General features: G+C 45.8%; 1 protein-coding gene across 2 annotated transcripts in view; it reads left to right on the plus strand.

Moving 5' to 3' along the window:
* FRMD3 (FERM domain containing 3) overlaps nt 1-21,651 on the plus strand; it is a 319,910-nt gene that overhangs the window by 244,445 nt on the left and 53,814 nt on the right. For both annotated transcript variants that reach the window (XM_007467447.1, XM_007467446.1), the window contains exons 11-13: nt 8,633-8,707; nt 9,024-9,092; nt 15,150-15,274. In XM_007467447.1, the coding sequence (XP_007467509.1) occupies nt 8,633-8,707; nt 9,024-9,092; nt 15,150-15,274 (269 nt within the window). The remainder of the gene's footprint in view (nt 1-8,632; nt 8,708-9,023; nt 9,093-15,149; nt 15,275-21,651) is intronic.

Raw genomic sequence — 21,651 nt, forward strand, 5'->3', positions numbered from 1 at the left:
CTTTCCCTTAAACAGAAAGTGTAGGCAAAGCCTAATATGTAAAAAAGATAAAAATAGAGAAGCTGTGTTGTAGTTGGGGACCAGAGCTGGGATTGGGGACTGGAGACCCTTCACTCATTCCTCACTGCTCCCCAGGAGGTTGGGTGACCAGTTGTGTGAGTTTGCCCGGGACTTTCCCAGGTTTAGAATGAGTTTCTGGTGTCCCAGGAAACCCCTACATCCTGGGCAAATCCTGTCAGGAGCATGAGATGATTCACAAAATGCTGTGCTTCTTGGAAGGATGATACGTATCAATGAGACCTCAAGGCATCTGTGAGTCCCCTGCAGTGTTTGAGAACTGGTACACAAAGAACACCTGATGGCCTCTGAAAAATCAGCATGCCTAGACCTCTCCATCCACATGAGAGTGCAGAACAGGAAAGGCGGGCAGTCTGGTGCTCTTAGTCTTTACTTGGAGCCTGCACATTTTTTTGTTTTTGTTTTTAATCATTTTAAAAATTTAGATAGGGCTTCCCTGGTGGTGCAGTGGTTGAGAGTCCGCCTGCCGATGCAGGGGACAAGGGTTCGTGCCCCTGTCTGGGAAGATCCCACATGCCGTGGAGCGTCTGGCCCGTGAGCCATGGCCGCTGAGCCTGCGCGTCCGGAGCCTGTGCTCTGCAACGGGAGAGGCCACAACAGTGAGAGGCCCGTGTACCGCAAAAAAAAAAATTTAGATAATACTCATATACCATAAAATTAACCCTTTAAAGTATACATTCAGTGGTTTTTAGTATAATTCACAAAGCTATGCATTCATCACCACTGTCTAGTTACTTAGGGCATTGAGTAGTTTTTTTTTTTTGCACACATATTGTTTTATCACGTGTGAGCAAGTCAGTTGGTATATGGAGTCAAGTAAAGGTGAAAACAGAATTGAAAAGAGGGGGAAGAAGGGGAAAAAACCCCACAATCGAAGGAATCCGTTTTGGACATTTGGGGATACACTCATTATCTGGCAGCTAACAAAGTGGTCTGATAATTCTGTCATTGAATGGGCCAACTAGGCACATCAAAGAAACCACTTCCAGTCATCTGTAGATGCTTCAGAACCCAGGGAGTGTAGCTGTGAGCAACAGATGGCACCCTATAGAGTTGGCCGAGTCCTTGCATCAACACCTCTGCTTTGGTTGGGACAGGCTACCCCATCTCTCCCATTAGGACTTCTAATCACTAATATTTGTACTGATCTGAGTTTTGCCCAAACCTTGTGTTCTTCCACTGTCCCATAACCATCCCTGTTCCTTAGGAAAGAGGAAAGATATAGCTCGTCCTGACCCAGCTGTGTGACCTTGGACCAGTGGCTGACCTCAGCCTTCTCATACGTAGAATGGAGGGAACTGGGACTCAGGCGTGGTTTGCTTGCATCACTGTGGCCTAGTGTTAAGGACTGTGGGCTTTAGAAGCCAACAGGCTTGGGTTTGAATCTTGACTCTGTCGCTTACTAGCTGTGTGGCCTGGAACAAAACACTGGACACTTCGAGCCTCGTATTTACTTTTCATCTGTAAAATGTGATTGGCAGTCCCTGCCCTGCAGTGTTTAGTTCTGCCAGGCACACTGACCATCAATAAGTGGTAGCTGCTGCTATGACTCCGACAACTACCCCCTCCACTAACGGTGAAAGTCTTCTGAGTGCCAGTTGGTTGCTGAGCCCAGTCACTTCTGAAGGGCTCTGATCCTGTGAAGCTCAGGAGTGGGCTCCTGCTTCCTCTCCTGCTCCGTCCCTTTCCCAGGCAGTGGTTTTGGTCCTGCTTCCAGCTGACCGGCACTGTGCCTTCATGGTTTCGGGTGGCAGAGCAAGGGCCCTGATCTTGTTTTCTGGGTTGGGGGTGGTTTGCTCCCTCCTTTTCACTTCGCCTGCCATGACAACAGGGAGGCCCAGTGGCCAAGAATTCCCTAGTGTGCTTTTTAACATATGACTATGGTGCTAGTTGTCAGCTGGCCCGGGGCCACTGATCTGGTTTGAAAGCCCTGACTCTGAGATTTGCTGCCTGGGAACAGAGCCCAGAAGCAGAAACTCTGATTCTCCCTCCTGCTCCAACCCCCAGAGGATCCCCAACACAGACTTAGTCACCATCTCAGAGCTTCCTCTGTGCTGTGTGTTTTTAGGTGCTACCACCTAAAATGAGCACTGGAACATGCCATTTCTGGGCGCTGATTCCCTGAAAGCACACTGGATTCCCTGAAGGGTTCAGTGGCTCCCTGGTGCTTCCATTTGATGAATCTTTATCTCACACTAGCTTTATGCCATGTCAGTGCTAGGCACTGAGGACACAATGGAGGCTCAAATGAAACTCTCTGTTCCCAACTTTGTATGGAATTGTGTGCAGGACATAAAGGCAGTCCCTGATAAATTCCTTATCTGGAATTAGTGTACATTTTGTCAAAGGAACAGTATTATACTTGGTTGTCAAGGACCCAGGGTATCCCCCTAAACTGACACCTCTCACACTTTAGTGAGCACATGAATTACCCGGAGATGCTGTTAGAATGTGGATTCTGGTTCAGTAGGTCTGGGTGGGGCCCAAGAGTCCATATTTCTAATAAGCTCCCCAGTGATGCTGAGCTGCAGGCCCATGGACCACACTTGAGTAATAAGGTTCTAAACCAGAGGTTCTCAGCCTGACTGCATGTTAGAATCACCTGGGGGAGCTTTTAAACAATACTAACGTGGACCCTACCCCTGACCCAATTAAATTGGAATCTGGGTCCTCACAAAAATGTGTACACGAGTGTTCATAGCAGCATTCTTCATAATAGCTAGACCAAATGCCCATCAACTGATAAAAGGATAAAGGAAAGTGGTATATCCATACAATGGAATATTATTCAGCCATAAAAGGAAGGAAGTGCCTACTGATTCCTGCTACAACATAGATGAAACTTGAAAACATGATGCTAAGGAGTAGAGGAGATAAGGAGTGGAAGAAGGAAGGGACTGCCAACGGGTACAGGGGGCTTCCTTTTGGGGTGATGAAAATGTTTTTTTGATGAATTTTTAACTTCGTGCATTATACTGAAAACCACTGAAACATAAAATCTAAAAGGGTGAACTTTATGTTATGTGAATTATATTTCAATAAAGCTGTTATTTTAAAAATTCAGAATCTGGGATGAGGGGACTAGATGTTGGTAGTAATACACCTTTCCCAGGAAGTGTGAACCTGCAGCCTAGGGTTCAATGCTCTAATCCAGTGATTCACAAAGTTAGGGTCCCTGGACCAGCTTCAGCATCCCCTGGGAACTTGTTAGAAAGGCAGATTCTTGGGCTCCAGCCCAGACTTACTGAATCAGAACCTTGTGTTTTCAAAAGCCTGCCAGGTGATCCTGATGCTTTCTGAAGTCTAAGAACCTGCATGGCTAAAGCATTATTTTAAAATACAGACAAGCCTGAGTTTGCAGCCTGGTTCCTCCAGCTTCTATGATGTGACCATTGTTAAGTGACTTCACCATTCTCTATCTCAATTTCCTCATGTAAAAATGTGGATTGCTTCCTCCTAGGAGAGAGCTGTGAGGATGAAATGAATTAGTGTATTTAAGATGCTTTGGATGGTGAATGGCCCCTAGGAGAGGCTCAATAATAACATATGTTGTTATTGCTCTGATTACTCCAGAAGCTGTGAACCATGGAAAAAAGGGAAGTTGTATTGTTAGTTCTAGAGGCGGCCTTTAGAGCACCACCCAGTGTGCTGACCTCCACCCCCAGCCCCTGTAGTAGCAGGTACCAGAGGAGAGAAGCTAGAGGCAGGGGTGAGTGGAGGCGTGTTCCTGCAGAGCTGTGCTGTGTGTGCATCGGATGATACTGACACTCAGAGAACACTTTGCCGGTTCCAGGCACTGTCCGCATGTGTGCACACCTCACATACATTACCCCATTTAAAACACACCTTCAGCGTCAGGAGTGGGCACAACTCCCTAGTGCCATGGAAGGGTACAGTGGTCTCTGGGTACAGTGGCTCTGCCCTGGCAGTTCTGGGGTGGGGGTGGTGGAGAGCTGTGACAGCAGAAAGGAAAGCAGTGATGAAGCCACCGTGTGAATACACAGGTGTTGCCAAGTCATGTGCTGGTCAACTGGGGACTGGATTTTTCTGTGAGGTCAGATGTTTGAGAATAGTCAATGCTTCTGTGCTGGAAGTTTGATGGGGAGTTGGAGGTGGAATGGGGGAGAGGGCAGGCCTGGAAGAAGGTCGGAGGAGAGAGAATTGCTGTTTTCACTAGGTTGTGCCTTGATTGCCTTGGTTGGGAGGAAGACTTTTGTTCTGGGCTCGTTGATGGGAGAGCCTGGGAACAGAGAGCTGGAACAGGTCAGCTAGAGCTAGAGTTTAAAGGCTCTTTTATTGGCCTTCAGAGTGTTTGACACGGTTCCCGGGATTGGTCGTGGCTTAGAGGATTGGCTTTGGTAGCTCAATCGTGAGAAGGCAATACAGAGGTCTGGAGAGCGATAATGGGGGTGGGTGAAAGGGAGAGAGGGAGGGAAAGTATTATATAATGAGCAGGTAGTACTCTAAGTGTTTTCAAATCATTTAATCTCATTTAACTCTCCTCAGAACACTATGAATTAGGTATCATAATACCCTTACCCTTTAAAAAATTTATAGAGAAACTAAGGCTCAGAGAAGCAACATGACTTGACCAAGGTCACAGGATCAAAAGCAGGGAAGAACCTGGCCCCTTGTTTCTTCAGGTAGAATGCCACCTGGGGGTCATTCAAGGAGAATATGGGGACTCAGTTTCTCCAGTGCAAGTAGGCTGCCTTGGAATGACCTTGGAGTGTTTGATAAAAATACAAACTCCCAGACCCCTCTCCAGACCTGCTTTATGAGAATCTGTAGTGATGCAACCTGAGAGCTGGTGTTCTTAACCCCTACTCCAGGGGCAGCCGATGCACAGCCAGGTTTGGAAGGATGGCTAGGTGCATGTCCTGTGAGCCAGCCACCTTTCTCTTGCCCCCATGCACTTCCTTCCATCCTACTGTCTGTTTCTCAATTCCCAGGGGGTTTGTGGGGTTCAAGCTCTCAGAATAAATTCCCCTGTTAAAATTCCATTAAATATCTCAGCCCAAACATTATCGGGCGTCTTCCTGGACATTTGGGAGGGTGTGGGTTTGGTGGTAATGCTCTCGGTAGAGTGTCTATGAGCAAACGAAATCATGCAAATAATCATCAAGGGCACTCAGCTGCCAGGAAGAAGCCAACGCTTTTATCAGTCCTCTCATCCTGAGCAGACAGCTATTCACTTTCTCTGCACAAAGTGCCTTCTGACCTGTTTTTCTTGAGGCACTCTGGGTTTGTGTGGATGCAGTGGAGCACTGAGGCCACCCGCCAAGGGGCTGTTCTGGGTATAAGGAGAAGACAGTGGCCTCCACACGGGACTTGGAAGGGCAGGAGCTGAGGCTGAACCTGTGAGAGATAGAGCCGCCCACTGCTCCCCAGAAGAGCCCCCTGTCACCGGAATTGCTTTGCTGTCCACACCCCTTTGAGCTTCTGGCATCTTCCATAAAATGGGCACAGAGTTGAGTCTGAATTTCAAAAACTGTAATTAAGACTCTTTCGGTGTGATGAATTGGATGATTGGGATTGACATGTATATACTGATGTGTATAAAATGGATGACTAATAAGAAAAAAATAAGAAAGACAAAAACAAACAAACAAAAAGACTCTTAGTAATCTTTTTAGCAGACTTCCTTGCCCCGAGGATCCTTAGGAACCTAGAACAATAACAGCAAAACAATAAAAAAAGCAGAAGCTGCTTTAGAATGTTTCTCCACCCTCCATCTCTGAGTACGTGGGAGCAACAACCCTGCTGAGAAGATGGGGAGAGGCATCCGGTGACGGAAAATGTGTCAGGCCCATGGCTCTCTAGGGCTAAGGTTGGAGGTGGGGGGAGCAGACAGGCCCAGAGCAGGCACATCCTCAGAGGACGAGGCACAGTGGATGCTGCCCCACATTAGCCAGGCTTGCTGGGCCATTTTCTCCTCTTGACTGGGTATGGTCTATAACCTGGCTTTGGCTAGCAGTCTGTCCGAGGTGTCCAGACCCCCTCCGGGGTGTGGATTTCATGTGCTCTGCTCGTCCTTAGGGCTCCCACATTGTCTTCTCTGGGCCCTGCCTTGACAGGAATCCCCTTCCCTGGGCTTGTGCCCTTCCCCTGCCCAACTTGCTCTCTAGATTTATCCTTTGTAGCTAGGGCCCTTCTCTGTGGGTTCAGGCAGTTTGCAAGAGTGTTTCTGTGGCTTTCCATTGTTCTGACGACAAAGACCAAATCTTTAACAAGGTCAAGTCCTGCTACATTAGGGGGGAAAACGTGTGAGCCAATGTGTGTAAAACAACCATAATAACAATAACAGGAAATGCATGTCAGATCATCTTCTTAGTTCTCCAGTGCTCAGGCTCAGAGCTTTTGCCTGCTGGGCTTTCTGCCTAGAACACTGCCACCACCCGCCCTGTTAACACCTTCCCTCGCCTGGATCTCAGCTCAAAGGTCCCTTCCTCAGGGCACCTTCTGTGGCCCCCAGACCAGATCGGTACCACTTTCGCCCCAACACTTTCATTGCATCTTTTCCTTCATACGTGCACCACAGCATGTAATTTACATCTGTTCACTAATTTATGGGGGTTTCTAGATGAATATCTAGGCCCTCTGGGCCTTACATTCCACAAATGCAAAGTCTGTGTCTTCCTGAGCTTAGCACAGGAATTAAGTGCCCTGTGCGCAGCTTCTGGGCAGTCCACGTTCTAGATTTTTTTTCAGAGTTTTTTTGTTTTGTTCTTATTTACGGGAAGGGCTCAGAGGTGCTGAATCAGTGCTTGGCTGGGCCTCTGTTCCTTGTATTTCTTAGTCATCGACCAACACGGGTTCTTTTTGGCCATGCGGCACAGCATACGGGAATCTAGTTCCCTGACCAGGGATCAAACCCACACCCCATGCAGTGGAAGCGCGGAGTCCTAACCACTGGACCACCAGGGAAGTCCCAGCAGGGTTCTTTTTTTTTTTTTAACATCTTTATTGGGGTATAATTGCTTTACAATGGTGTGTTAGTTTCTGCTTTATAACAGAGTGAATCAGTTATACATATACATATGTTCCCATATCTCTTCCCTCTTTGTCTCCCTCCCTCCCTTCATTAAATATGTGTGTTTTATAATTTTGAATTTACACATATGACATCATACTGTCCATATTTGTACAATTTGTTTTTACTCTCAAAAATTATGTCCTAGAAATCTGTTTTTATACATGCAGTTATAGTTCAATTTTAATTGTTGTAGAGAATTTCATTTTATTGAATATATTAGTTTAGCTTTTGTTTTGTTTTTAAGTTACCCATATTCCTACTGCTTTATGTGTTTGAGGAGATAAGGTTTTGGTTAAAAACCAATCTGTGATTTGTTTTTTCATGCCCAAGTATAGGCTATTGCAAAGGCTTTACTTGGCAAGCTTCAAGGGGGAAATCTGCCCTCCTCACACCAGACTTGAGGCCCAGCCAGTTCATCGCAGTCTCCAAGGGGAGTTACAGTCTAGGACTCAGGCTCTTCTGGCTGGTCATGCTCTTCACGTGTTTGCACTACTAGCCTCATGCCTTCATTCCTAGGTCTCTTTACCTGAAGCATTCAGGTGCCTCTGCCAAGGACTCCTTATTGGGAAGGAGGGGAGAAAGTGGAAGATACTTTTTTCCCACTCTGACTCACTGCCTAGTACTTTTCCATCCCTAACCCTTTTTCTCCCTTCTGGCCCTGGGCTTATGAAACTGGGTTTATGGAGCCTTTTGTTCAGGGCTCTCTCAACAATGAGATTGCCTGACCCCACTGATCTACCTAATCCTGGGTGAGCATGTGTTCCTTGGGAGAAAATGGAACAAGATAGTCAGCACTTTTTCTGGTTTATATACCATCACAGTAAGTGACGCGGCATGTGGGATCTTCCCAGACTGGGGCACGAACCCGTGTCCCCTGCATCGGCAGGCGGACTCTCAACCACTGTGCCACCAGGGAAGCCCTTAACCCTTCTTAATACTCAGAAGCCAGTGACCGTTTCCATGGTGACATGGGCCCCTGGTGCCATCTCATAGAAAATACACAATAGGTGGGTTCTGGGTGACACGGTGAGTGACCTGCATCACCAGGAAGCTGTTTTCTGCTTCAGCGCTGGTACAGGTACAGGCAAGAAGGTCCGTCCAGCAAGGAATTTAATGATGCCCTGTGACCCAGCCTACCCTCTCCATATCGCTCAAGCAGAAACTGGGAAAGAATTCCTCTGATCATCAATATTACCTGGTCCTTTTTGCAGGTCGTGACCCAGTAATAGATTACGAGACCAAATGTGTGGGTCATCAGCAGCATATAAAAGGAGAAAAGATCGCATAGAAAAAATCAGATTGCAATACTCATGGTGAAAGTAACTTTTCTTTCAGGTGTGTGTGTGTGTGTGTGTGTGTGTGTGTGTGTGTGTGCGTGTGCGCGCGCGCGTGCGCTGAGTCATACAGTAAAATGTATTTCTTTCTTGGTGGTCAAAATATCCGATTACCACACTGTATGGCATGTTCTGCTTGGACTTTCCAGTGTCACTGCCACCTCTTCTCTGCTTTCTCCTACAGGTATGCAAAATCCAGTCAGATCAAAACTGTGTCAAGCAGCAAGATATTTTTTAAAGGAAGCAGATTTCGATATAGGTGGGTACCCACGCTTCCATTTCGATGATGGGGCTGGGTTGGGGCAGCCATTTGCCTTGGAGTATGGTACTTATAAATCAGTGCACTTTGGCCTGTACCCGTTTGGGTCCTCCCTTTCCACTCCACTCATTTCTTATGCCCACAGGACCCCTTAAACTCTATAGTAATGTTCCCTCGTAGAGGAGGAGAAGGCACGGATTCCTAGAGCTGGGGCAGACCACTGGGAGGTAAAACAAAGAACAAAAAAAAGTGTGCGCACCCCTCCCCCTCCACTCTGGCTGTCTGTGCACGGACACTGTGTCTCTATCTTTTGCAGCGGCAAAGTTGCCAAAGAGGTGGTGGAAGCAAGCTCCAAAATCCAGAGGGAGCCTCCCGAGGTGCACAGGTGAGTGGGGGTGGTCCCCAGGGCACCGGGAGATTTCTGGGGTGGACAGAAGGATTGAAAAGCTGGCTTCACCAAATCCACTCTAACAAGGAGAGTAAGGACACCAGCTGCCTGGCCCTGTGCCGTTTTCAGGCCCTGATCCAGTGCCCTGATGGCACTCTCACCATCCCCCGTATCTCGCTCAGACAGATTTGGCTGGGCTCCATTCTGAGTTACTTGCTGTGTGTGGAGTCACTGCCCTGATTCAGCCTGGAGGGTCACGTGAACAAGCAGGAAGTGTGTGAGGCACGGGTGGCTGGGTTATCTCCTGGCTGAGTCCATTGTCGTGTCCTCAGAACTGCTCCCTCTTCCGGCCTCTGTTCATCAGACGTGGCCAGTTCCCATTGGCCCAACTCCTTCTAGGCGATTTCACACGAGGGGGTGGTGTACTCATCTCTCATTGGACCCTTTAGTCCCAGAAGCCACTTAGAGGAATGACGAACTTAGTCATTAGTGGGTCAAGGGTACGCTTCTACATTAACATGGCAATATGTGTAATTCTTAGGAATTAAATGTTCTCTTGATCACGTTGTACTTCTTCCCACCACAGTTTACATTGTACATCTTAAACTTCAAACATGCTAAATATCTAAAGCAGAACATTCTTATCCTGATGTTCCCCCTTCTGAAGGCAAGATCATCATAAAATATATTCTTTAGGAAGTTCCCACACAGTGGTGGGCCCCGGTCCTTCCTTCCCCATCTTTGAACTTGGAGTCTTCCTATGCTCAGATATGCCCAGTCTCCTCTATCTCCAAGGTGACCCAGTGAACAGGGTACCTCTCACCTTGTCCTTGGGGGCTGTCAGGCAGGAGGAGGCCATGGTCTCTCAGAAGTGTAGCTAAGCCAGCCAGTGTGGGCATCCAGACGGTGGAGCGGGACTTCAGGCAGCATGGAATCTTGTGCAGATGACAGAGAATAATTCATCCCCGGCTTTGGGTGACCCAGTGGAAAGCTGTCACATACAAGTCTGCTTTGAGAAGCAGGAGAAAACTGTGGGCCAGGGAATTTGGATCGCCTTGGCTGGGACACCTTGGTGCAATACCTGTGAAAGTCTTAGAGCTTTTACTACCTGTTGATGACAATAGTCATTTTTTAATAGTCTTTTTATAACCCCTCCTCTGCCTCAAATTGTGGTTACTTAGTGCAGCAGAAACAAGAAAGAAGAAAGAATTGAACATATCATTTAAATGTTTCCAGAATCTTTGGTCTAGAATGACCTCAGGGATCACTCAGTTTAATGATTCTATTTTACAGATAAGGGAACTTGAGTCTCAGAGAAGTTAAATGATTTATCTGAGGTCATAAATATTTTGGTGGCAGAACTAAGCCTAGAACTCCAGCGTCCTGCTCCTGAGTCCTATATCCTCTTTTCTCTGTTGCATCTGCCACCCTGAAAGCCTCTGCATTCTCCTAGAAGCTGGGGGGCAGACCTACCCCAGGGGCTCAGCTTGGTTTTATTCTTCCAGCTTGAAGCTTGAGTGTTTGATCTTAAAATAAAAAGAAATACTCGATTCTGGGGAGTCCCCTTGATGGCACAAACACAAAGTAGGAAAATGTTTTTAACAATATACTTTCAGGGGGCTTCCCTGGTGGCGCAGTGGTTGAGAGTCCGCCTGCCGATGCAGGGGACACGGGTTCGTGCCCCGGTCCAGGAGGATCCCACATGCCACGGAGCGGCTGGGCCCATGAGCCATGGCCGCTGGGCCTGCGTGTCTGGAGCCTGTGCTCCACAACGGGAGAGGCCACAACAGTGAGAGGGCCATGTACCGCCAAAAAAAAAAAAAAAAAAAAAACCAGTATACTTTCAGAGAGACATATTCCAAATATGCAGAGCTTTCCAAAAGCCCATAGTTACCATCGATGGATGATGGTTAATGAGGTCAGAGAAGAATTTTTTTAAATACTTCTCTTTTAAATTTATGTCTGCACAATTTATGGGAATTAAGGCTTCCTAGGTCAAGGCTTCTCAAACTGTAGCTTGAACAGGGATCACCTGGGGATCCTGTTAAAATCAGATCCTGATTCATGAATCTGGCATTTCTAGTGCTCTCCCAGATGATGGCCATGTGGCTAGTTCATGGTTTGCACCTTGAATAGCCAGGCTCTAGATAACTGCTGGGGGAGGGGTTGAAGGGAGCAGACTGGCCCTAGTGAAAAGCTTTTCCTGGAGTGGACTGAACCACCAGAGCGGGTGGGAAATGAAGCATCCATCAATTTATAGTTTTTCTTTTCTGGAATTTTCTAAAATCTCCCAGGATATTACTGCAAACAAGGCTCTATAGGCCCTTTCGACACCGGTTCACATGTTCTTTCTTGCTCTTCCACTACCTGCTTTTACCTGTTTGTGAAAGCCTATTGAGTTCACATCCTCTGGATGCCTCTCTGGTCCTCAGTTCTTTGGCAGTATCTCTCAAATCTCTGACATTACAAGGAAGAATCTGTTTAAAGTAGTAATACAGAGTAAGCTCTGGGAGGACAGAGCTTGTGCCTATCTTGGTTATCTCCATCTTACCCATCAGTAACTGTTAACACAGTGCTTGGCTATAGTAGGAGGTCAGTAGATATTTGCTGAATGAATGTATGCGCTAGGCGTGTGAGATGACAGCTTCACTTGTGTAATTTTCTGAGACTTGAGATCTGTCCGTGGTGCTGCCCTGGGGACCTCGCCCTCCCAAGAGGCAGCACTGTGGTGAGAGCCACAGTGATGTTTGCCACTTTCAGTAGCAACTTCTTGTTCCTTCCCAGTAGCTGGTTGCATGGTAGGAAATGTTTCTCTTACACAATTATTGTATTTTCGAATTGTTTTGACTTCTTTGATGTGGCTGTCAAAAGTGAGAGTATAGCAATGAGCTCTCTTTATCTGGCAGTGCTCAGAGAGGCCTGCTAGGCCAGAATGGTGATGCTAAGACTTCAGTTATCTTTCCTCTCACTCGAGATTCTCCTCGTCAAAGAATAGCCAGTTCATGGACTCCTACTCCTGCTGAGATGTGTGTGACACAGAGAAACACACACAGGCTAAGAACACTGTCATGGGGTTTTTCTTTTTTGCAAAAAGGGAAGAAGCTCACTCTCATGTTAGCTCATTGAACTTTGCTGATGGCAGGGTCCCCAAGTGAAACCCTATCAGCTGGCTACTTGGTGAGAATCACCTGCCCATTCCAAGGCCCAGTGAGGCGGAGGGCTGTAGCTCTGAGAGTTCAGGGTCGGCTCTTTAAGCCTCCTGGGCATAGAGCCACCACCAAGGGATACCCAGAAACAGCACTTGTACCTGAAATGAGCACCCACCTAGGAGTCATGAATGGGTCTAACCTTGGCTGTGTTGCTCGGTCTTGCGTAAGTCACTTAACTTCTCGGATCATCGGTTTATTCATCTATAGAATGAGATTCTTATATCTTTCCCTGACTTCTAGGTTTTGTTATGGCCGTTAAAATAAAGGGTATTAAAATTATAAAGTACCGTAAAAATGTGAGGTGGTGATATTATTATTATTATCTCTCATCCAAAAATGGGAAGCTAGAACCTGACAGACATGTTCACATTGAAGTCTCTTCAGATGGAGTTTTTACTCACAGGCCAGCAGCACTTCCTTTCATTCCAAGGAGTGGTTGCAGTAACTCCACTAGCCTCGTATTTGTTGCTCGATTTTATGCCACCATTTCTTGAAGCCAGTCTTAGAATATACCTGCAGTTGCCGAAGGAAACCTTTCTACTCAGTAGAATCCTTAAAGGCAGTTTCACTCAGAAACTGTTCTATGCCAGGAGTGCACGTGAGTGGGCTGCAAAGCAGGTCAGGCATTTTGGCTGAGTCGGCTGGTGCCTGGACTCTGAGAGCGGGGGAACACAGCCCGGACCCTCACCTGACAGGGAGCAAAAGAGCCTCCATAAAGACTCGCTAAGGGTCCCTCCCTGTTGTGATATAAGTAGTAATTTCTGGAGGAGGGGAACTGCTGCCAGGTCAGCTGGCATGGATGGTCAGAGATGGGTGATTCAGAGCTGGTTTGTACAAGAATGGAAGATGAGCTTTTCAGAGGTCAGAAAACGACATAGTCCACACAGACATGGCAACATGTGCTTTGCAGAACTGGGATCACAGTCATGAAGGCCACAGGGCTAATGGAAATCCCATGAAAAGCTCAAAAAAATGAGAACCCTTCACAATAAAAGAAGTCATTGCTCATGGTGAATTTTAATCCCCCCTTGTTATTCCTTCCTTCCTTTCTTCCCCCTGCAAGGAATCCCCACCTCCACTTCTTTCCCTGTAAACCCACCACCCCTGCCAGGACTTACCGCTGACATCACCTTCCCAGGGAGGTCTTTCCTGGCTCTCCCCTCACTCACAGCAGGATCACATGCCCCTCTCTGGTGCTCCCCTGGGACCTCGGCCGTCCGTCAGTTTCTTCCATGAGATGTGTGCTTTTCCAGCTGTGGCTGTAGCACATTAATGAGTCATGAAGTGAAAATAATGGTCAAGACCAGCACTTTAAATGACATTAAATAGAATAGAAAGTAAAACATAGTGGCTCACACATAGCAAGAGTTACTATTGTTGCGTGAAACATTCTCTTTAGCTGTGTGTGCTCTTGCGGGTGTGTGTGTGTGTGTGTGTGTGTGTGTGTGTGTACAGAGATATGATACCAAATGTAGTTTCTAATGTGAGTCTTGGTCAAAAAAGTTTGAAAGTCATGGTTCTAGAGAGTAAGTTATTTAAGGTGAGGACCATGATTTGCCAGAACAATACATACATACCAGCTGCAAAATAAATGGTTGTAGAATGAAATAACGAAGAAAAGAACTCCATGGTTAAGCAAGTCCTTATAAATTTCCTTTCCAGTCAGTGGCAGGTGGTGGTGGGGGGGGTGGCTTTTAACTCTAGATGCTAACAGCTTCTTCCCTGTCCAGCTCCTATGCCCAACAGAAATGCCTGGGCTGTAAGGCAGTCCCGTCAACTGGCCTGGAGAACACCTGTGACAGTCTGAAATGGCAACTTAATGCCAAGTTTACTTCAGTTTCAAACTGAACACCCCTTAACAAGATGCCAAGGGAGGTGCTATAAGGCACATGAGAATGGATAGGTCAGTCTCTGCCTTAAGTTGCTTTATCAAGGTGGGGCTGATTAGTACCCCAATAATTACAGGGCGATAGAGGTGACAAATGTGACGGGTTGTGAAAGAAGGGACAGTAGTGTGAGAAGGAAGGGGGAGAGAGAGTTCGTCGTGAAGGCAATCCAGGAGGGCTTCAAGAAGAAGGAGACATTTGACATCATCTTTGAAGGATGGGTTGGTTTGGGTTTTGACAGGAGACATGGGGATGGGAAGGGTGCTGAAACACCCACCAGAGGTACCCCACGTCCCTGTCGGTCAGGGCAGACAGTGTAAATGGGCTTCCTGGCTATCAGCCAGTAGCCTTGACGAGACACCTTTCCTTGCCATCTACTGCCCATTGAGCTACTGACATACGTGTGCTCCTTTCAAAAGGAGAAACTGGAGCTGGGTTCTGTGTGTGGTTCGTGAGTGGGGTGTGAATTTGAATGGGAATATTAAGCATCGATATTAAATGTTGGACATCCAGCTCATGGCTATGGAAAGCCTGTGACATCTGCCTGGAAGAGTTTTTTTGTTTTTGTGTTTGTTTGGTGGTTGTTAAATTACTTTGAGCCATGCCCTTCATTCACTTTTCTGCATATGTAGTTCAGTGATACCTGCCTCTTGTGTATCTTTGTTGCCCACGTCTTTTCTCAATGCCTTGTCTTGTCACATAGCATGTCCAAGTCTGATGACATGTGGAGAAATACGTTTTCTTTCACTGTGTTGCATTAGAACACATGGACATTATACCACGTATCAAGACCTTAAGGATAACAAGGGCTGTGTGTCTTAAGTGCTATGTCATCTTTACCACTGGCCTAATGCACTGTGTGAGTCTAGGGGCAGTTCCCAGCTTGGGTAGCCAACTGAGATGGAAGGGCCGGCGTTCCCAGTTGAAACCAGTTCCCTCCGGCTTGTGTCTGTTTTCAGAACCAACATTACTCAGAGCCGCAGTTCCCACTCCTTGAACAAACAGCTCATCATTAACATGGAGCCCCTGCAGCCCCTGCGGCCGTCCCCCAGCGAGCAGGAAGAGGAACTTCCACTGGGTGAGGGTAAGTACACTTCCTTCCAGAGCCTGGCATTGCAGGCTTACCCTGGGGGAATGAGGGAGGCACCAACCCTGGGTACCTTGGGTAATGGGTTGGGGTGGAGGTCAGAGTGAGTCATAAACTGTGTTTTTAGTAAATAAACTCTTCAGAGCTGGAAGACTGCATTATATTGAGAGTTCTATCAGTTTCTCCTGGAGAGAGTTCACTGGTACAGAGCGTTCCTAAAATTACAAGTTAAAGCAGTAGTGGTGTTAGACCCATACTATCCAATATGGTAGCCATTAGCCATGTGTAGCTATTTAAAATTAATTTTAAGTTAATTAAAATTAAAAATTCAGCTCCTCAGCCACATTAGCTAGATTTCCAATGCTCAACAGCCACATGTGGCTAATGGCTACCATCTTGGACAGCTCAGACCAAGAACATTCCCATCATTACAGAAAATTCTATTAGATGGTGATGTTTTTGACTATAATCACAATTAAATTAGTGGTTGTAACGAATTCTCCACAAATATCTCTACACTGGTCATCCCCTTTCTGCCTCACTATTTCTGTGTCCCTTAATAAGAATTCCCTTTTCCACAGGGCCTTGTCTGACAGTTTTGATACAAACTAAAATATATACGGTCCATTTCAGCCCCAAAGTTGTTATATTTGTAAAGGCTATAATATGTGTGCTTCTAGGCTTCTTTTTTTGCTTTTAAGGGCTTTCCTTCAGGGAAGAATCTTACCACACTGCCTACCGCATATACCTGGTGAGGCAAATATCAGTCTCCTTAATTTCAAAGTAAATTTTTAAAAATTCACATAAAATACAATTATTGGAACCTTGAACCCAAACGCAACATGCTTTCCTTAAATTTATGTGATTTTAGTTTCATCATTTAAAATCTGGATACTGGGCAGTTTCAAGAAGGCGGGTCACTGTGTCCCCGAGAGATCACCTTTACCTGCAGCTTTAAGTCAAGAATCCCTTCCATAGGGGAAAACTCTTCAGCCCATAATAAGATATGGCTTGGGATGCACATATCCTTGGGAGAGTTCGCAGCAGCTGATTCACACTGAAGCATAAGGGGTTTTAGTAGATCTTTCCCTGAAAAGAAACTTTAATGGTTGGAAGGATGACTGGGCAATGGGATGCCATAAATTTTATGGGTGGAAGGAAAATGTGCACGATACGAAGGATGGGGTCTCAGGAGACACCTTTATCCCCAGCTCAGCCACAGGATGATGATAACGAGAACGATCTTGTTATAATCGCCTTTATGCTCTGTCTCAACAACCAACTCCGTAAGCTCCATGCTAAATTAAATTTCTTAGCCCAGGGGTCCCTGGGTCCATGTTGCTTGTCTACATTTTTCAGCACCTTCTCTGTTTTCATATGTTCCTCAAAGTGCAATGAGAGCAGCTTTTGTTTCTGATCACTAGTGATTTTCTGGGCATCCTCCCATATGTCTGGAAGCTGGTTTGAGTGGAAATCATTTTTTCTGGAGGTCAGAATTAACCCAAGTTTGAATGAAGGGGAGGATATGGCTAATGGAGAAGAGGAGGGGAAAATAGATAACCCAAGCCTGGGATTGTGACTTTGCCTTGTCTGCAGAGATGGAAGCCTAGATGGGAATAAAGCTCGGAAGACCAGTTACCATAGGGAACATGGAAGCCAGGCCACTGATGCCTTGTGAGCACCCTAGATGTGAAGGGGAGCCTGGGCAAGCTTTCCCTGGACAAGCTTTCCCCGGACCCTTCATTGCATTCAATTAATAGAAACTTCTGTTTTGCTCCATTTTCTATAATGAGGTTCCATTTCTAAATACTAACCTTGTCATTAACATGACAGCTGTGTGGACAAGAGACTTATGCATTATAATTGACTGCAATAAAAATTAAAATTTCCATAATATATGATAGGAATCCATGAGCTACATTTTCAACTTTTCCAGTTATTTAAAATATGGATCTTTAATTCTTTCACCAGCTGTAAAGTCAAACTGATAGGTTTCTCTGTTTAAATGTCCAAAATAGCTCTATAACTATCTAATAAAATTCTCTTTTCTGGGAGAACTGTCCCCTTATGGAACATCTTTGTGGGTTTTGAAACTCAGGCAAATCATAGCAACTTGCAGGATATAGAATCAATTTAAAAGGAAGAGAAGTAGAAAGGACAGTATTGTTAAATGCCCTGTATATAGAAAGAACTTCCCAGTCTAGAAAAGAGAGCACAATCTTCTTAGGTACCGTGAAATTCAAAGTTATGATTCCCACAGTCAACATAGCTACGTTCTTGATACCCTTATATCTCAGTTACTATTTTAGAGTCAAATTCTGCTTCATGTGTCTTGTCTTTGAGTATCAGGTAATGGGATTTAAACATTCTATAGGGATAAATAGATTATTTAATAGATCTATATGTCTCTGACATATGAAGAGAAGAGAGGCAGAGAATACAGCTTTCAACAGAGATGTCTCCACTTTGGGGGATGGGCAGATGCAGTGTGATGAATTTAGTTTCACCCTTGTATTTTGATATTGCAACTTTTTATGTCTGGGCAAGAGCCAAATTGAAGAAATTAGAATTTCACTCCTTCCTTAATACAACAGCTCTGGCAAAGATGTGGTATACAACTAAGTAGACGATACTTAGCTGTGAAAGTTGCTGTGGCCCTATGAAGATGAAGATACTCTCTTTTCCCTGGAGACTCACAGCCTGTTGGGGAGACAGCAGTGGGATCACAGAGGTGAAGAGTAGGTTCTACCTCTGCTGATTGGGTTGCATGCTGACTTTTCTGTGTGCCTCACGAGGTATTAGTGCCTCAAGCTGCCTGGAGAGCCTCTTGTTCCCTTTCAGTCTTATCAGAGTATATGGCATAAAGTTGGGGGCACAGGAATGAATGGATGAGACTGACAGGCAGAGGGAGTTGTGGGTGGTCTAATCAACTTGCATTGGATGCTTGTGTGGCTTCCAGGGAAGAGGGGTCGGGGAAGAATGAAAGGTGAGGCAGAAAGTTAGGGAAGGACCAGATTATGATGGGCCTCACCCAAATTGCTGGAGAGTTTAGACTTTAACCCAAGGGCAGTTGGAAGGCACTGGAGGATTTCAAGCATGGACCTGATTGGAATTGTGTTTTGTATCTCTTGTGTGTGTGCAGAGGACAGATTAGAGATGGGTATGGCTAGAGCAGGTTTTCAATCTCAGCACTATTGACCGTTGAGCTGCATAATTCTTTGTCGGGGGCTGGCTTGTGCTTTGTAGGATGTTTAGCAGCATCCCTGGCTTCTATCGAGTAGTACCCAACCAGTCTGGACAACCAAAAATGTCTCCAGGTATTGCCAGATGCCCTTGGGAACAAAACAACTGCCTGAGAATTACTGTGTTGGAAGCACAGAGACCCCACAAGAACCACTGCAATAGCCCAGAGACTAGATTAAACGAGCTGAGGCAGAAGGTGGGATGGGGAGAAGGCAGTGGGCTCTAGCTAGTAAGCAGCAGAGTTGTTGACACATGTAAGATGCCTGTGGATTCCTCCTGTCCGGGTGCTGCCCTTGTCTCCAAGAACTTGAGAGGGAAAAGACCTTAACCTCTTGGGAAATGAGACTGTTCTGAGACACAGGAAGGTTCCAGTGACATGTCAACATCAGAGAGGCGTTGGCAAAAATGATTTCATTTAGATATTGGAAACTTTGGAAGAGTTAGGTACTTCACTGAGCTTCAGGCACAGAGTGCAGGAGACTCGGACATCTCTGCTTACCTTTGACGTCGTTATTCCTCATCTCTGTACAGTGGCTCCGATTCTTGTTTGGGGGATTCAAATCACACATTTTGAAACTGGATCCATAAACAGGTGAAGGTTGGCATTCTGAGCCCTGTTAAAAGAGTTGTCTGATTAGGAATTATTAAAAAATCAGATTGGGAGAAGAAAGAAGGACCTTAACCCTGACCCTTGGAGGCACCATATCCTGGAGGTCATGGGAAGGTCCTGGTGCCTTGTCTCGCATGGGTGCCATGGTGGTGACATCTCTGCTGCCGTCATGACTCTCGGTGGTCCCGACTACCCATTTGTCTGACAATCTCTTTCTATTCTTCCTGGAACTTCAAGATTCCCAAAGACAGCTGGAGAGAGCTTGATTGCCCAGATGAGCTCAGCGGTGTTCTGGGAGAGAACGCTTAACCCTGTTCACCCAAACGACAGCTGGAGGATTATCTCTGAGGTTCGCTGTGGCTGTAGAGAAAAAACAAAATCAGTTCCTAGACACCCCTAAGCAATGAGAAAGTTTTCAGCGTTACCCCAAAGTTGCTCAGCTACAGGATCCGACCGAGTAGGTTAGTGCTGCGGAAAGCTTTAGATGTGAATAGCAAACCATTTGAAAAGTGCCACTTAGAGTTTATGAAAATTTCCGGAGAAGAAAAAATTGAGAGTAGGAATTGTTCTGGGTGAAAATGACATTTTCAGGAGTGATTAATCTGAATATATTCACATGCAAAATGGAGTAGGGTTCCCACAGTGTATACAGCAAAACGCTTGCATATTTTATTAGTAGAGTGTGTTTTCGTTAAGGAAAAAAGATTATGGTAGAGAAGGGGAATGGAATGAATCACGTGAGACTTGGTAGCTGGCAATTACCAACGCCCGGTGAAGGTCACTCTTGTCTACCAGATTGATGGTACGAGCTGGCATGATTAAACAGGCAGGAAACCATGCTTTCTTCTCCTTGGTAGACACAACTAAATAAGAGTTGAAAACGTTTGACACCCTCCTGCAGGCAAAACAAAAGCCCAAGGGAGACACCAAAATTTCCATAAAGGAATGTCTTGGGGATGGCAGTGTGATTGGTTTGAGGGTGGCTTAAAGCTGCATTTGCATATGATTGAGAAAATGTCTATATCAATGAATAGATGGGAATTAAGTAGGGCAGTAAAACTAACTCTCCTGAGCCACACTTTCGCACTGTCCCTGTACGTGTGTATGTGTGTGTTTGTGTGCGTGCATGTGTATGTCATGGATGTGGCTCTGTGTGGGGTGGGTAGGGGGCAGTGGGGGTGTTTTAAGGGTCATTTACAGTGTCTGGCTCTAACCATAGGTGACTTAAGTTGGTGTCATTGAAATTCTAGAAAGTCTGTATGTGAACCTGTGAAGGCATTTTGAGCATATAAAAAGCACATAGTTCTCATCCGCCAAGGATGCCACACCTGTGACCCCACCCTGCTCCACCCTAACACTTAACAGGTGACCCGCGGGGCCAACTGTGGTCTCCATGTGCAGGTTTTTCTGTACCATAGCAGGCAGAGCCTTTCATACCCTACACAGTTGTTCCAATCCCATCACTGTTGGAATCTCTAACAGCCCACGGCTGCCATGGTTACACTGACTCCAGTGAGTCTGGTCTCCTCCCTGGTTATCTGATATGAAAATTTTTCTCCCTCTTTTCTTCCTTTGTAGAGTTCCATGGCCAGAGCTCAAACAGATTTACCCTCTTCTCAGGGTGTCAGAGTCTCTTCCACGCCATTTTCCCCCACGTGCCAAGTAATTTCTTCCTTTTGGCTTAGGGTATGTCAGGATATGCGTTGGGAGTGATGCACTGGACTTTCTGAAATTTCTTTTACGTTATGTTTCATCAAACAGTAGGAGCTGTTTCTAAATCCCGGGGGACCACCTTTCCCCTGTGCTTACTGCTACCTGGTGACAGCAGACCGTTAGCACCAGCTCTAATTACTCTTGTCCCTGCCGTTGGGTTTGGGGTGGCTATTTGTTTGTGTTTTCTCATTATAAAACTAATTTATCATCTTCTAGAAAATCTAGAAAGAATAAAAAAGCATAAACAAGGAGAAAAAGACCACCTTCCAGATTGTCCTAGTTAATGCTGGAGCCAGTCGATGTTAATGTGTTAATAATTTTTGTCCCTATGTGCTTTAAGGCCATTTCCGTCACCTTGAGTGTAAATTTTTTTTAATTCCTGCTTTGTTTGCTTAATGTTGAAAACGTGAGTGCATGAAAACATATGATAAATTGAACTATAGGTCAAACCATGAATTGGGAGCATATTTAATGTGAATGTGGACAAATGGGTTAATATCCTGAATTAGAAAGAACTCACACAAAGTGCTGTTTTAAGCATCTTTTTGGCATTGCTTAGGTTTGGGCTCTCCCAATTTTTCCATTTAATGGCATCCTCAGTCTCCCACTGCTGATAGGCACACAGCAGCCGAACCTGCTTCCACAGGAGCTAGGAGCCTCCGCAGAGCAGAGGCCAGCTTCTGGTTTTATTTATAACTGCAGTATCGGATTAGCAGAGCCAAAATTCAGAATTCTTTATCACATTTATTGAATTCGGGAAGTTTGGGTCGGCAACTCCTCTACGGTAGGAGATGCCAAGAGCAACTTA

Source organism: Lipotes vexillifer, unplaced genomic scaffold, assembly GCF_000442215.2.
Source record: "Lipotes vexillifer unplaced genomic scaffold, Lipotes_vexillifer_v1.1 scaffold917, whole genome shotgun sequence".
Taxonomy (NCBI): Eukaryota; Metazoa; Chordata; class Mammalia; order Artiodactyla; family Lipotidae; genus Lipotes; species Lipotes vexillifer.